Source organism: Lipotes vexillifer, unplaced genomic scaffold (genome assembly GCF_000442215.2).
Source record: "Lipotes vexillifer unplaced genomic scaffold, Lipotes_vexillifer_v1.1 scaffold189, whole genome shotgun sequence".
NCBI lineage: Eukaryota > Metazoa > Chordata > Mammalia > Artiodactyla > Lipotidae > Lipotes > Lipotes vexillifer.
Window position 1 is genome coordinate 3,714,344 of NW_006785816.1, and position 16,679 is coordinate 3,731,022.

General features: G+C 36.8%; 1 protein-coding gene across 1 annotated transcript in view; it reads left to right on the top strand.

Annotated features, from left to right (window-relative positions):
* Positions 1–16,679, top strand: part of FIRRM (FIGNL1 interacting regulator of recombination and mitosis) — a 45,613-nt gene that overhangs the window by 19,669 nt on the left and 9,265 nt on the right. The window contains exons 10-17 of the mRNA XM_007458129.1: positions 2,173–2,237; positions 5,277–5,425; positions 6,020–6,149; positions 7,248–7,434; positions 8,291–8,373; positions 8,729–8,780; positions 10,359–10,448; positions 15,452–15,637. Of these exons, the coding sequence (XP_007458191.1) occupies positions 2,173–2,237; positions 5,277–5,425; positions 6,020–6,149; positions 7,248–7,434; positions 8,291–8,373; positions 8,729–8,780; positions 10,359–10,448; positions 15,452–15,637 (942 nt within the window). The remainder of the gene's footprint in view (positions 1–2,172; positions 2,238–5,276; positions 5,426–6,019; positions 6,150–7,247; positions 7,435–8,290; positions 8,374–8,728; positions 8,781–10,358; positions 10,449–15,451; positions 15,638–16,679) is intronic.

The following is a 16,679-nucleotide window of genomic DNA, read 5'->3' on the forward strand; positions in this document are numbered from 1 at the left end:
GTAGTTGCATCACACAGGCCCTAGAGCGCGTGGGCTTCAGTAGTTGCGGCACATGGGCTCAGTAATTGTGACACGTGAGCTCTAGGATGCACAGGCTTCAGTAGGTGTGGCACCTGGGCTCAGTAGTTGTAGCTCACGGGCTCAGTAGTTGTGGCTTGTGGGCTGTAGAGCACAGGCTCAGTTGTTATGGCGCACAGGCTTAGTTGCTCTGCGGCATGTGGGATCTTTCTGGACCAGGGCTTGAACCTGTGTCCCCTGCATTGGCAGGTAGATTCTTAACCACTGTGCCACCAGGGAAGTCCATATTGTTACTAGTTTTATTAAATTTTCTGAAAAATTTATTTCTGTAAGTATAAACAAAATTATTTCTATAAGCACAGATCAGTTTTCGGAAGATAATCCAATTTGCCTTTAAATACTGTTTATAAGTTATTTCTACCATATTTCTTTTTTTTTTTTAATCATCTTTATTGGAGTATAATTGCTTTACAATGGTATGTTAGTTTCAACTTCACAACAAAATGAATCAGTTATATATATACATATGTTCCCATATCTCTTCCCACTTGCGGCTCCCTCCCTCCCACCCTCCCTATCCCACCCCTCCAGGCGGTCACCGAGCTGATCTCCCTGATCTCCCAGCTATGTGGCTGCTTCCCACTAGCTATCTACCTTACGTTTGGTAATGTATATATGTCCATGCCTCTCTCTCGCTTTGTCACAGTTTACCCTTCCCCCTCCCCATATCCTCAAGTCCATTCTCTAGTAAGTCTGTGTCTTTATTCCTGTTTCACCCCTAGGTTCTTCATGACATTTTTTTCTTAAATTCCATATATATGTGTTAGCATACGGTATTTGTCTCTCTCTTTCTGACTTACTTCACTCTGTATGACAGACTCTATGTCTATCCACCTCATTACAAATAGTTCAATTTCGTTTCTTTTTACGGCTGAGTAATATTTCTTTGTATATATGTGCCACATCTTCTTTATCCATTCATCTGTTGATGGACACTTAGGTTGCTTCTGCGTCCTGGCTATTGTAAATAGAGCTGCCATTAAATTTAACCCATTAAATTAGGTTGTTTAAGTTTAAATGTTCAAACTGTATGATAATTTTAAGAAGACCTGTCTATTTGGATAGCATAGTGATTGTTGAAGATATATGAATAGAATAGATAAGCTGTCAAGGGAGATTATTTGGAAAGAAGAGGAGAGAATACTTACAGCAGCCAGTGAAAGAAATACCAATAGTAATAAATATTTGTAACTAAAAGAAGAAAACTATTGTCCATGTCAAATTTGTTTTTGACCTTGTCTTCCTCCTTTCTGAGAAAAAGATAAGGATCTCTGCTGACTGTTTATTAGTCAGAATTCCATGGCAGGCTCACTGACTACTGACACATTGCCATCCTTGTTGGTGTGCTGTCCGAGTTCATCCTTCGGGGCCACTACCACTTACTGTAGTTGGCTGCTCTAACACCGGGTTCCCTACAGCTCGCAGGGTGTGTATTTCAGTGGCAGAGGTACAGGGTGGGAGGGTCCTGGCGCCAGTGGCACTTGTTGAGCAGTTACCCATCTGATATTTGCCAGAGTTGTTAGGAGGCAAAATTGTGCCTAATTATTCCATTTTTAAATCAATTCTTTTCTTTCAGGGGAATTTAAATTTTTTAAATAATTAACTATCAGCTTGTTTTCTATATCATATAATACAATTAAAACTATTTCTTTGACATTCTAAGAGATAGCATAACCATAATGGATAGAGCAGTCACAACCGTACTTGAATCCCAGCCCTACTGGTTTTTAGCTATGTGTCTCAGGTTGCATGATACCGTAGCTTCAGCTTTCTAGTCTATAATATGGGGGCAGTAATATGTCATAATATTTTTGAGAGGACTAAAATAATGTACGTAAAGTCACTACACGTCTTCTGAGCACTTGGAGATATTCAGTAAATGATAGTTCCTAATTGTGGTTGTGTTGGTAGTTTTAACAGTAAAGAATTTTAGGTGCTTTTAGCCTCATCCCCTTTTTATTCTCATCCAAGAAAATTTTTTTCCCTATGTAACACATCTGGGATTTTATTTTATTTTGCATGCCTTTGATGAGAGGATCTATTTTAGCAAAGCACATTGTGTATAAAGAGTGAATAGAGTTGCTTTATTTTTAGGAATTTCTTCCTTTCCTGTCTGACTCTTGCTGTACATTGCACCAGCTTTATCTTCAGGTACACAGGTAAGAAGACTGCTATATGACCATTAAAATGTAATAGAGCCATATGAGCCATGCAAACATTAATGTATATCATTTAAAAATAAAATATCACAGTAATTTTTTCTTAATGTTTTAGTGAATTTTTATCTGCTTGCTTAAAATTAATGGAGACAGAAGCTTTTAAGGAATAGGTTCCATATGAGTTTTACTTATCTTTATGTTCTTAACTAGTACTTTATATCCAAGTGATGAATATTGGTATGATGATAAATACCAAAGGAAAAAAAAGAGGTTATATATACGTGCATACATTTTGTATCAGCATACCGTTTTTTATCTTTCTTAATTTTTATTTTACTTCTATGGGATTTAATTCAAGTAGTAGTTGGATCCATCCCAGAAAAAAAGTGAGTTACAGAAAGGGTGTCATAATTTAGATGAGGGCTAAATGACATCTAAAATTGATAGTAACCTCAGAAGAGCCCTTGATTTGACACTAAAAGACTCTGTCAGCTCATTCATCAGCAACCCTCTTATACCTTCCTTAATCCATTTAGTCTCCCAGACAGCTCTTCATACCTCTCCCTCTTCAAACATCCTAAATCTCCAGCACCACGTCCCCATTTCTCATTGTCAATTAATGTCCTCACTGTGTGTGTCCCTGAGAAAAGTGGAAGCAATTGAAAGAGAGCTTCCATATTCTCCTTCTGACACATCAACTATTCTATCTGTATCTAGGCCCATATATTTGCTTGTCCCATGAGTGAACTGTCTGTGTGCCTATCTAAGGCCAGCATCTATTCATTCATTGGATTTCACCCTCTCTCACATGCTCAGGGACCTTGCTTTAGCAGTTGTTCCTTTTCCCTCTTGCATCATCAGTCTTCCCTGCTTTCTCAGTCATTCTCTTGAGTATACCAGCAAGCTGTTATTTTTCCCATCTTAAGAACAGTATAAAACAAAATCTCTCGACTCTACATCCTCCTCCAAATAAACACCTTCCCATTTTTCTGCATGTGTTTAGAAAGAGTTGCCTTTACCACTGTCTCTACTTTCTTTTTTGAAGCTGCCCCCGTCAGGCTTTCTATTCCACTACTTCATCAAAACAGCTCTCGCCAAGGTCATCAGTGACTCCATGTTGCTACATCTAATAGGCAGTTTTAGGCTTCATCTTATGTAACCTGTCAGCAGCACTTAACCCTTTCATTTGGACTCTTTCTTCTGTTGGCTTCCAAGACACCTCTCCTCAGCAGGTTCCTCCTCATCTCTCCAGCTACTCTAAGTTGGGTGTGCCCAGCACTCCGTCTTCAGGCCTCTCCTCTTCTCTATGGTCATTTAGTCTCAAGACTAAATTTATGTCTCTCCCCTTTAATGTCTAACTGCCAATCAGGACATCTGTACTTAAATTGATGCAAACCAAAATCCTGATTCCAACCCATTTCATCTGTCCCCCACTCCCCAACCCCCAAAATCTGCTCCTCTGTAGCTTCCTCATTTCAGTTTAAGTGGTAATTTGGTTCTTCATATTGATCAGGCCAAAAACCCTTCCTGTCATCTTTGATGTTTGTCTTGCTCTCATACCCCTCATCTAGTCCATCAGCAAATTCTGCCAGTATCACCTTCAGTATAAATATGTATATGCCCTGTATATAAAGAGAATCCAGCCACTTCTCACCACTTAAACGGCTACCATTCAGTCTCATCCACTATTATTTTCCTGCCTGCATTTTTGCAAAAGAACCTCTTATCTACTCTCTCTGTTTCCACCCTTGCCTTGCTCTGGTCTGTTCTCCATACGGTAGCCGAAGTGAGTGATAAAACATAAATTAGATCATGTGACTTCTCTGCACAAACTCTCAAATGACCCACATTCAAACAATTCAATAGAATTTCAAATAGAAATTCAATGGAATTTCCTGTCCACCTTAGCACTTACTAACATCTACTATATTGTGTATTTACTTACTCACTTACTTGTTAACTTCTCCCCTTCATTAGAGTATACACTCGGTAAAGGCAGTAACTTTGTGTATTCTGTTTACTACTATATCACACGCTCCTAGAAAGGTACATGACATATACATAGGCACTTTATAAACATTTGTCAAATAAATTAATTTAAAAATGTATCATTTGATTGAAAAACACATACTTGCTTTGATGTTCAGTAGCTGTAGTTCAAATCTGTGGAGTTTCCTTACTTTTGTTGTATTTTATATGTCTTTCACCTTATAATTTCACTTATAATTTAGTCCTCACAACTCTGAATCAGTGTTACAAGTGAAGAAAGTGAGGCTCAGAGAGGTCGAATGAATGAACCAAAATCACATAACTAGTATTTGACAGACTGGTGCTTCTTCCATCACACTACAAAGGCCTCAAGTGTTTATATTAAGTGCTTCCTTTTAAATGCTGTCATCCCCTGCTAGACAGGGTTTTCTCACGTACTATCAAGTTTGCCACAGTTAAAATAACATGGCAAAAAATACTGAATACATATCTTATTTCACATAGGTTTTGATCGAAGTTTAGTTTAAACCTCAGTTACTGAGACATTTTCCATGAAATACTTTGCATCTCCTTTCAGTGTTAGTATACAGTTTGTTCTTATAAAACTCTTGCTTCTGAGAAACTGAGCATTAAATTCATAGTAAATTCAGCATTTTACCTATTTTAAAATAACTTTCAATAGAAGTAATTACCCCAGAATTTATCAGAAATATATTTTTTACATATGTTTTTACTAGTTACGTGATTCATATTTTTACAGTATTTTTTAAGAATATCATTGTGAACAATTTATTAAAATGCATCAAAACCATACCAGCATTTTCTTTAAGATTATAAACTTTTAATTTTATAGAATTATAGCCATGTTATTTAGTTCAGAGGTTCTTCATAGAATTATGGTATCAGTTCAGTACTTTGAATTTTGTTTTATAAAACACATGCTACTTAATTTTTAAATATATTTTCACTGCTGGAAGAACATCAGTACTTACCTCTACCTAAAATTCGAAAATAGTTATTAATGAATGAGTTTTTTCCCTCCCTTCCCAGTAAGTTTCCTCCAAGCTTGTATGCTGCTGGGATTTCTAAAGCACAACAGGAGGAAATAGCAGGTGCTTTCCTGGTCACACTGGATCCACTTGTCAGTCAGCTTCTCAAATTCCAACCTTTCGTGGAAGTGGTTTTGGACAGTGAATTGGGTAAATTTCAAAACAGATTTAGTGTTAAATCATCTCTTATTAATTATTACATGTTAGAGACAGGGTAATTTTCTCTTATACAGTTATCCTGTTTCTTTATTTATTTAATTTTTGGCTGCATTGGGTCTTCATTGCTGTGCACAGTCTTTCTCTAGTCGCGTTGAGCGGGGTCTACTCTTCATTGCGGTGTGCAGGTTTCTCACGGGTTCTAAGATGCACAGGCTTCAGTAGTTGTGGCACATGGGCTCAGTAGTTGTGGCTCGCGAGCTCTAGAGCACAGGCTCAGTAGTTGTGGTGCACGGGCTTAGTTGCTCCACAGCATGTGGGGTCTTCCTGGACCAGGGCTCGAACCTGTGTCCCCTGCATTGGCAGGAGGATTCTTAACCACTGCACCACCAGGGAAGTCCCAGTCATCCTTTTTTTAAGTTTTAAAAATTTTATTTAAAATTACTTCTACTTTTTTTTCTTGGAACATATTTCTGCTTTTTAAAAATTATGCCTCTAATTTTTTTATATATTACAATCAGATTTCTGCTGAAAGTATGTAGAGTATGTGTTTAGTAATTTGTTGTAACTTAATTTTACTACCTTAAGAGCTGCCATGTGAACTACAGTTTCCACAGTGTCTACTGCTGGTTGTCATCATGGATGAGCTGCCCTCTCAGCCTGAGGACGTGCAGACCCTGTGGTGCACAGAGACCCAGGTCTCAGAAGCTACAACCAGGTAGTAAACGTGTTGTTGATACCCAATCACATTACGATGGTTTAGAATGCCCCATTTGTTTGCAATGACCTTGAAATTAAGTTCTTTGTTATGTCACATATTCTGATAGTTACTGTGTAGACCTCATGCATATTGCCACTTAATAAAAATATAAAATACATAAATCTATGATAGGCACGGAAAATAATTTAATTTTGTTCACTCTTTTAGAAGGTATTGCTAATAATGTTATAAACATTGAGTGTAGCAGACTAGATGTAGTTAGTAACATTTAAAAATAAGCTCTGTTAAATAGAATGCTTAGATACTATAAGTTATTTCTTGGGAAATTTCACTTGTATTCCTCTTCCTTGCCAACACCAGGCTCTAGTTTCTACCTCCTGGGTTATTGTTGTACTCTAGTTTTTTATCCTATCCTTTAGTGGCATCCTGTGTACCACTACCAGTTAGTCTCCTTACACCCCAGCTCTGAGCTTCCTATTCTCCTGCTCAGTAACCAAAGCATAATATCCCAGCTCCCCAGCTTTGCATTTAAAACCCACCCATTCTCTTTTCATCATCTACTTTTGCTCCTTATCATGTCACTCATTTTCTATACCTTGCTCCTGTCAGACTGGTGATTCCTGTCTACCTTATACTCAGGCTTTGTCTTCTTTACCTATTATAGTTTGCCTATTTTTAATTTGTTATTTAAATCCTCTATGAAGAATTCTTAAATCATTTAAATCTTAAAATAACCCCTCCCTATCTGAATGATAATACCTAGTTTCTATTTTATATATAATACCTAGCTTAGCTATTTAAGTTTCAAGTTCCTTGATGAATTCTGTCTTAGACTTTGTATAGTTCTGTATTATGATAAACACTTGGTAAATGATAAAAGATATATAAGAAAATTCTTCTCCTTTAAGGGATTTCTCTAACTGTATTTTATTTTTCCGGATACATATTCACACATATTGGAAACTGTTGTTGATATATACATCTTGAGACATTTGGCTTTGCCAACTAAGATAAACCTCTGTATGTCATATTATTACACCTGCTAATTGTTAAATGTTAATAATCTTGGGTTCAATGTTCTCAATTTCCCTGCAGGGTGTCTCTACTCAAAGCCATTTTCTCCAGTTTTGAGCAGTGTTCTGGTGAACTGTCTCTACCTGTTCATTTACAGGAAGTAAAGAATAAAGGGCAAACTGAGGTTGCTGTCACCTTATATCAGCATGTTTGTGTTCATCTGTGTACATTTATTGCTTCCCTTCATCCCTCACTGTTCCCTGAACTGGTAAGTTTGTTACTTGCTGGGCTAAGCTGAGATTACATTTTTGCTTTCTTTTCATTGGAATTGTGATTCAGATATAGAAGAAAGTGTGGGGTAGTAAATGTGTATTTATTTTTGAATGTCATTCCCTCAGCTTGCACATTTTACCCTTTAATTCAGCTGGCTCCTAGGAAATGGTAATCCTAGAGTCCTATAGTATTCAGATGTAATATTTAGCTAAAATATTTGAGGAAACATTTTGGGTGGGAAGGTATGGAAAGAAGACGGTGTGAGAAGAGGAAAAATGGGTAGGATTTCACCTAATTCAGTTTCATAAAAAGAAAAGGAGAAGTAAATGGTATATAGTACCAAGTCTCCTACAGATAGATCCTAGGCTTAATGTGGATTTTTTTTTTAGTGTAATTGGATTAGAAAAGATGTTGATAAAATTTTAGGAAAAACATTCTTAGAATTTACTTAAGGATCAGTATCATTTAAGATATTATACAATGGATAATATTCAGCACATATTAAATATCATATTTGAATGGTTTAAGGCAGAAACAAAAGTATAGGCGTGTGTATTGTATATATTGTTTTTAAAATTTCAGCCTACATAGAGAATTTCTGTGGAGCCTTGTGATTGAGTTACCACATTGAAAACCACTTTTGAATTTCTGTAGCCTAGGACAATGCTTAACATGTAGTAAGTGCTCAATAAATGTTGAGGGAATGGCAACATAGGTTCTTTCAGATACTAGAAAGTAGAGCTTTCCTACTGAGGATCTGTTGTTTTTTGGATTGTGGTAGTATTTTGTTGTTTTATTTTGAGAAATGTAATATTAATGATAATTTATCATAGCTTTTTGTTTTTCATTAGGACACTGCTCTGTTGAATGCTGTGATTAGTGCTAATATGATCACCTCTTTGCTAGCTATGGACGCATGGTGCTTCCTTGCTCGGTACAACGTACTTACTTTTTTTAGGGTTTGGATTGATTTATAGTAGTGATTGACAGTAAATGACTTTATACTTGTAAGTTTATAGAAAAATTCTGTCTTGATAATCCTTTAACAGCCCCCCATAATGGTTTGATTTCATGTCATAGCACTAAATTAGAGACTGAATTCCCTCTTTCCTTTCTTTGGTTCAAGTCAGTAGAACCTATTGCTTAGGTAGTTTTGTATATTATGATATTCCTTGGCCATGGAATAACTGCAGTTTAGAATATTTAGTGCTTTATGGAAGTCATCTCCTTGCTTTTCTGAATAATTGTATAAATAATTGTATGAAGATTGCTTTCTCTTTAAATCACAGATATGGGACTGCTGAACTCTGTGCCCACCATGTCACCATAGTGGCTCATCTGGTGAGTAGAATTATAAGGCCTAAACCACCCACTTTCCTTGCACTTCCTTTGGGGATATGATATCTTAAAGTGAATATCAAAAGGAGAAATAGCATGGTAGCTAAATTGTTTTGACAGTTTCTTTGCTCTTCATTAATGCTGATGCTTTGAGAAAGATATACTAGAAAGAGTGTAACACTGGGGAAATTGTCTCATATTTTCAAAATTTTATGGAGTTTCATTGATTGTTCTGGGAAAGAAAGACTAGGTTGATTGAGGATAAATTCAAAATTGAATGTAAACTAGAAAATAGGAGTTAGCTTTAATGTTGATAAACAAGAGTTCTTCTTACTGTCTCCTCCCTCCCTTTCTCGCTCTCTCTCCCCCCCACTCTTGATTTTGTTGTATCTCTTTCTGAGAGGGACTAAATGTGATAGTGATCGATGCCTTTTGGGAAAAGAAGTAATGCTTTGTGCAGAAGTAAAAACACAGACGTAGAGAACAAACGTATGGATACCAAAGCGGGGAAGGGGTGGGGTGGGATGAATTGGGAGATGGGGATTGACATATATACACTTGATACTGTGTTTAAAATAGATAACTAATGAGAACCTACTGTATAGCACAGGGAACCCTACACAGTGCTTTGCGGTGACCTAAATGGGAAGGAAATCCAAAACAGACAGGATATACGTATACGTATAGCTGAATCACTTTGCTGTACAGTAGAAACTAACACAACGATGTAAAGCAACTATACTCCAGTAAAAATTTAAAAGAAAGAATTGATGCTTTGAGAATGGATAAAAAGAGAAAATTATTTAATGACAACTTATGTTAATCTTTTCAATGTTGGTCTGTTTTTGCTTTTAAATTCTAAGATGTTTATGTTCCGTATAAGATGGTCATGACCTGTTTGGGTTTTTTTTTTCGTCCCTGGCCTTTGATAAAGATCTTATGTGGGTCCATGTGTCTTTTGTCTTTTAGTAGAGTCATTGTGTCATATATTTCTTGGTTTACCTTATAAGGATATTGTAGACTAAATCCAGTGAGGTGTATGATAACCAGACAGCCTGACATCTGTATCTCCATGGCTAATGGTCTGGAGCACTTACCTACTTTACTAAATCCTCAACACATCTTGCACAAAACAAAGAGTGATTTTTATGTTTTGTGTATTATATCTACTTTAAATAAAAACTCTCCTAGTACATTATGATAGGAATTTATAAAATCTTTTAATGAAGCTTCCATCTTATAGAGATTTACCTCTGCACTTCTGTGCTTAGATCTAAAACAATTCCATGAATTATCTTTGAGCAGGGGAATTAACATATCAAGTTGTAATCAAAATGGTAATTAGAAATAGAAATTCCAAAGTATTGTTTTTAAGTAATACCAAAATTGTTTTCTCATTATAAAAGTAATCTAGGTTCATGGAAGGGAAAAAATTAAATAAAGAAAAGCTCCAAGTTAAAAATTAAAATTACCCAGGTTATTTCCCAGAAAGAGCTGCTGTTAATATTTTGGCATATAAAAGCTTGTAAAAGCTATGATTTTAAGTCAGTCAGTCTCTCCTCTCTCTCCTGCCTTTCCCAGATAAAGTCTTGCCCTGGAGAATGTCATCAGCTCACCAGCCTATCAATACTATTGAGGCGCCTCTTCTTCTTCATGACCCCACCCCAGCAGGCAAGGATACCACCTGCGTCACTGTCTTTGAGCACCTGAGGAGAATTGGATCCAGATACTGTGGAAGGCTTTTTGACCCCCATTTGTTCTAGATTTAAATGCTGACATGATCTGAACTTAAATTTTTAATGTCTTCATTGCTTTGGTTATCGCTTTTAGGTGTGTTTAGATTTTGATGTTAAAGAAAAGCCAGAGCTATACAGTAGTTAAAGTGATAAAAACAGATTTTATTCGGAGCTGTTGCAATAGGAGCAAAGAGACTTCAGTGTAGAACTGGGCTTAATTCTAAATAGAGCATAAACTAGTGCGGATCTATAATCAAGAGCAGGGTGGGGGGTCAGTGCATAAAAATTACAAAGAAGAAGCATCAGGAGTCAGGGTGATTCTGGCTTGACAGGATTCTTGCTGAACACAGACCAGGATGATCAGATACCAAGGGTGAGGGATTTTTTCTAAATTGACTTAGCAGGATTCTTGCTAAAACTGGATGATGCAGGCCCAAAAAAGATGGACACAAGCTGGAGGTCAGAGGCTACTTGAGAGGACGGCTAAGAAAAGCCTGACTTAAGTTTGGTCAAGGAGAGAGTCCTTATTAATGTCTTTGCTGCAAGTTACAGATAATCATTCTATTGGTAATTCTGTCTTCTTTCTCCTTGTTTCTCATAAATTTAAGATACTTGAAATGAAGTGGTTCTATATCCTCTGTCCCTTTTAACTTATTTTGAAGAACTGGAATATTAATTATGCTCTTATTGATAATGATAACTTTTTTTTTTAAGTAAATAAGTTGGAACTTTTTGGGGAAAACTGAAAGTATGATGAGCCTTAGTTGTTTGCTACTGTGAGAAAAACAAACTGCTGTGACAGAGGAGATTGTACAGGTACAGGAACCTGTGTAGCCTTGCATAGTCCCTTGGACTAGTCAGTCTGGAGCTCCTATGGGAGCCTTTTAAAAAATACACGTTCCGGGACCTAAACCTGTGAATGGAGTGAGTATAGAGTGGTGGCTGTGAGGTGAGGCTTATTAACTTGTTGTTACTGCTGTTATTAAATTCCTACATGATTCTGACATGGATACAAGCTGGGGAAACACTGGGTTAGTGAAGGGGGTTACAGGCCTTGGTGCCTTGGCAAGTCATCCTATCTGAAACTGTTTCCCTGTCAGATACGTGAAACCATTTTGAAAAATTTTGTAAGGACTTAAGAGATAATATATACAAAACACTTAGCATAGTACCAGGCTTAGAGGATGCTTAATAAATGCTGGGAGTTATTTCTGACTAGAGTGTTTACCCCAAGCCCACGCCTGCTTTCCTGCCTGAGAGAGGTTGGCCAGGCACCAGAGGAACCACACTGACCTCCTAGCTCTCTTCCTTACTGGTGTCTCCAAGGCAAAAATCATACCAGGCCCACCTCACAGCCCTCTAGAAAACACGTTAGGGTTGCTGTTCTTCCCTCCAAAACTCCTCAAGAGTTGTCTGCTCCAGATCTCTTAGAATTTTAATACCTTTCTCTCCTCTGTCAAATGTCTTACTCCTGTTTTCCAGTACACTGTTCTTCCTAGAAGCCCTGTTAACTGGGAGGCCCTTCCTGAAGAAGTGGGGTCTGGAAGAGATACTCAATTTTCTCACTTACAAAATGGGAATAAGATCCTTTTCCCAGGGTTGTGAAATTTTAATTTTTAGGATAATACAACTCAGAATGAATTAGCCCTGAGTTCTAGAAGCCTTGTTACAGATAAACTCTATGTGTAGAGATCTCTTACATACTTCTCACTTTTCTGAATTTTTCCAAATAATTGCAGCTATCAGATATGTAAGTTATGGATAAATGAGGGGTTACTTTTAAGTTTTTCCTTCAGTTATCAAATACTGATTTTTCCTGCTGTGGTCAAGTTACTGAACTAAAAATTAAGGGACAAACCTGAATTTGAATCCCTGTTCTGAGAGCCCTTGGGAGAGTTAATCCTAAAATTGAAATACTATTATTACTCAGATGGCAGTTGTGAGACCAGAGGAGATAGAGAATGTATATATATTATACATCAAGTGAGCATTTAACAAGTGTTAGTTATTCTGTCATGCTCAGCTCTTTTTCCTTTTCTCTTAAGACTTGATCCCTCTTCTTAAAGTAGGCAGGGAGGAAACCTGTATTTTTTTTTTTTTTTTTTTTTTAAGAAGATGTTGGGGGTAGGAGTTTATTTATTTATTTATTTATATTTTTGCTGTGTTGAGTCTTCGTTTCTGTGCTAGGGCTTTCTCTAGTTGTGGCAAGCGGGGGCCACTCTTCACCGCGGTGCGCGGGCCTCACACTATCGCGACCTCTCTTGTCCGGAGCACTCGCAGGCTCAGTGGCCATGGCTCACAGGCCCAGCCGCTCCGCGGCATGTGGGATCTTCCCGGACCGGGGCACGAACCCGTGACCCCTGCATCGGCAGGTGGACTCCCAACCACTGTGCCACCAGGGAAGCCCGGAAACCTGTATTTTTTGAGACTGAAATATGGACCAGGCTTTGTACTTGGCACTTCAATTATTTTAGTCCTTACATCAGCCTTGTGGGCTAGATGATGATATTATGTCCATTTTACAGATGAAGAAATAATAACTCAGGGAAATTAAAGAACTACCCCAAATTCAAACATAATAAATGACTGAGCTGGGATTCAGATCAGATCTGTCTTGCTCGCAAATCTGTACTCTTTCCACAGCTCCAGTATTCTTTTCAGTCTTCATGCAGCTACTTCAGGGGCCTCCTCTGTTTGTGGGCTGTTGACTCTGCCTCCTTACTCCCTTTTACCCTAGGAAATCTGCTTTTATTTAGACATACAAAGCTAGCTCACAAATTTTTAATAGTGTTTTGTTGCTTAAAATAAAAAACTTGGACTCCACTGCACTATATCATGACATTTCAAGGAACATATAACGTAGTAGATATTATAAATTCATAAAAACACTCATAATAAAAGGTAGTACGTGATGAGTGTCGAGACTGAGGTGCAAATCAGGTTTTGTTGGGTGTTTATTGGGGACGTGTGGTGTGGGAACAGGTAGGAATGGCGAAGCTGTTGGAGATGGTGGCATTTGAGATTCATGCTAAAGGAAGGGTGAGCTGGGAGGGAGTGGGCAGGAATAGAGAGCAAAGGTGAGAGAGCACATGCTAGGGGAAAAGGAGAGGCAGGCAGTGAAGCTGGAAATAATTATTCTTTTGCATGCAAGATGGTGTCTTTAGATAGTGAAATAAAAACCCAGATTTTGGATCTATGGTGCAGCATTAACATAAATGAAAATAGTTAATCTCAGTATAGTGGTGTTTTACTTTAAAAAGTATGGTGTCTGTGATAGATAATAATTTTGGGGGGGAATGCAAGTATATAAGGTGATTAAGATGTATCCACTGTTTCAATATGAGGAGTAATTATTGCATATCCTATTGTTCTGTTAGTGTGTAAAATTAACAATATTCCTGTTTTAGAGAAACAAGGAAAAGTACCAGGAGGTTACCTGAGGGGAAAGGATATAATATGCCTGATTTAAGCACATAAGTTGTTCTACCATATTTATGTAAAGGAAAGATTACTTAATATATTTGCATTTTAAGCCCACTGGTGTATTTTTTCTCTTAGTGTTAAGGAGGGAAGTCATAATGCTCTGCGCATCATCCCCTTATGCTTCATTCCTTGTAAACTGTCAGCACTCTCAGTTTTAAATCTTGGAAATTGTGTTGAGGCCAAGGTTTTCAAACTCAGAATAGTAAATCAATCAATCAGTCTTTGTATGTAACAAATCTTGGCAACACCTACCCTTTAATATTGTCCAGGATGTTATTATTTATAGTTCTATTTTGGGAAGGGAACTCAGTCACTCACTGGACTTCATTATTATAAAGAAAGGTCTTGTTTGAACAGGTGTTTATTAGTTGGCACAATTCTCTTGGCTTTCCTGGTGCAGTTTGGTTTCATGAATAAAGCTGCTTATTATAATAGACACACAGCTCATGAAGGGATCCATTTTTCTGGCTTTATCAGCTATCCCAAAAGATAGCCACATGATTTTTCCCTTGTTTTGACAGCTAAATATTTTCTCTAAACAAAATAAAATTCAAATATAAATATAACATAGAAGAGCTTTTGAGTCAAATTTAATATAGTGGGGTTTTTTTCATTTTTGATGTAGGAAAAATTTCATTCAGCGAGTAGATTTGGGATTGTAAATTGAATTATTCTTCTAAAAAAATTACATTAATATTCCTAGTTAGAGTATACCTAAATTAGTAAGTGCACCAGTTTTTGCTGTTTTCCCACCAGAAACTAATTTATTATTTTAACTCTTTTTTTTAGGACTTTTGTTTTCAGTTTTTATCTAGTCTGCTGACAACACGTTTTAAAACAGTGCTGTTTTCCTATTAAAGTGGCAAGCACTTTGAATTATTTCAGTGGTAGAATGGATTTGCCAACCGTACTGTCCTGAACATTTGTGAATGAGTTTCATATGTTGTCTGAGGTAGACCAGAGCTGGCGGCTAGCCCATTGGAAAACTGAACCTATGACCTTTGCTTCTTTAAGTTCTCTATGATAATCAGCTGAGTAGTAAGCCACAAAAGTTGGCTAAATCAATCTCATTGGCATATTTGGAAATATTACTTTTGATTGAGCTGTGCAAGGTGATGAATATACAAATTCTTAGGAAAAAACAGAATTATTGGGTAGGAGCATGTAAAATAGCTGATGTGACTAATAATGAAATACATTATTTAACATTTCTTAATGCATTTATATTGTGCTCCACTTAACGTGTGTTTTTCATTTTGGAAACAAATGCAGCAACAGCAAGAATAACGGCTCAAATCTGTGTTCATTTAAGCTACCTTGGTCTGGTACCTTGTGATACTGCTATTCAGTTAAGAACTTTTAAAAAATATTAAATATGGAGCTAATACTTAGTTTGGTGTATCCATTCACTAGACTGTTTTATGTTACTTTTGTTTCTTTAACAATTTGTTTCAGGTGGAGTTTATCCAGAAATTTTCCCCAAAAGAAGCAGAAAATCTGCTTCTGTGGCAATATATTTCCTTTCAGGCATTACCTGCTGAGCTTAGGAAACAAACTGCACTTGAGGTCAGCAGATCAGGCACTGCACAGTGCAGGAAGTGGCTAAGCAGCAGTCGCACGTTGGGAGAACTTGAGTCTCTGGTAAGATAATTTTGATGGCCTTGATTCATTCAGTAGCTGTTTATTAAGCTCAGTTACTGGGGATGTATTGTTAAAAAGACAGTTTGTGCCCTCAGGTTAGAATCTAGTAAGAGGTTCAGATTTCTACATTGTACAAGTCTTTGAGAAACTACTATTATCTTGATTGATGTAAATGTTAGCGGGGGAGAGTGTCTGTAGCTCAAGACACATTGGAACAACATGAAACACATTATGAAATACTTTCTGTAGTATTTTTGCTGACATATCTCTGGATTAGGCAGACATGATTCTTCTATTTGATGTACAACCCTCATTTTATGCAAACCTCTTCAGAGCTTTTATGTACCTTTCTATTTAGAATGCTCCCTCTTAAAATAATGGAATAAAAAAGAAATTCATCTGTAAGTAAAGAAAAATACAATTTAAAAAACTGAATATAGTACATGTAATTAAGTGTTTATTTGCTCATTCTTTGATTCATTCATTCATATTCTGAATGCTCATATGTGTCAAGCTCTGTTTTAGGCATTAGAAATATATCAGGGAACAAAACAAAAATTCCTGCTCTCATGGACTTACATTCTAGCTTAGCTGTGGACAGAGAAGTAATAAATATATATATTCATAATATATATTATATATCAGTTTGTGATAAGTAGAGAAGAATCAAGCAAGGATGAAGACAGGGCATTCAAGGGGATGAGGACCTATTTGCAGTTTTAAATTATGAGTTTAGGGTTTTCTCAGGACTTCTATTTCTATAATGAGTGTAAATGTTCTGATACTCTGTTACATAATGGCATTTGACCATAATCATCAAGATAATTTAAAACATTTACATACATTGAAAGGGAATATAAATTTTTATGTGCCTTTATTTTGGGAAAAGTATTAATTACCTAGTTAGGAGTAGGTGAACTTGTTCAGATGTTGCAGTTATCGTGCACAGATTTCTATAGTAAAGACAAAAAGTCTTTTGTATTAGATAAAATAAAAGCACCTATTTTCTAAAATTCAGCAGATCTTTGCTCTGTGACCAAAA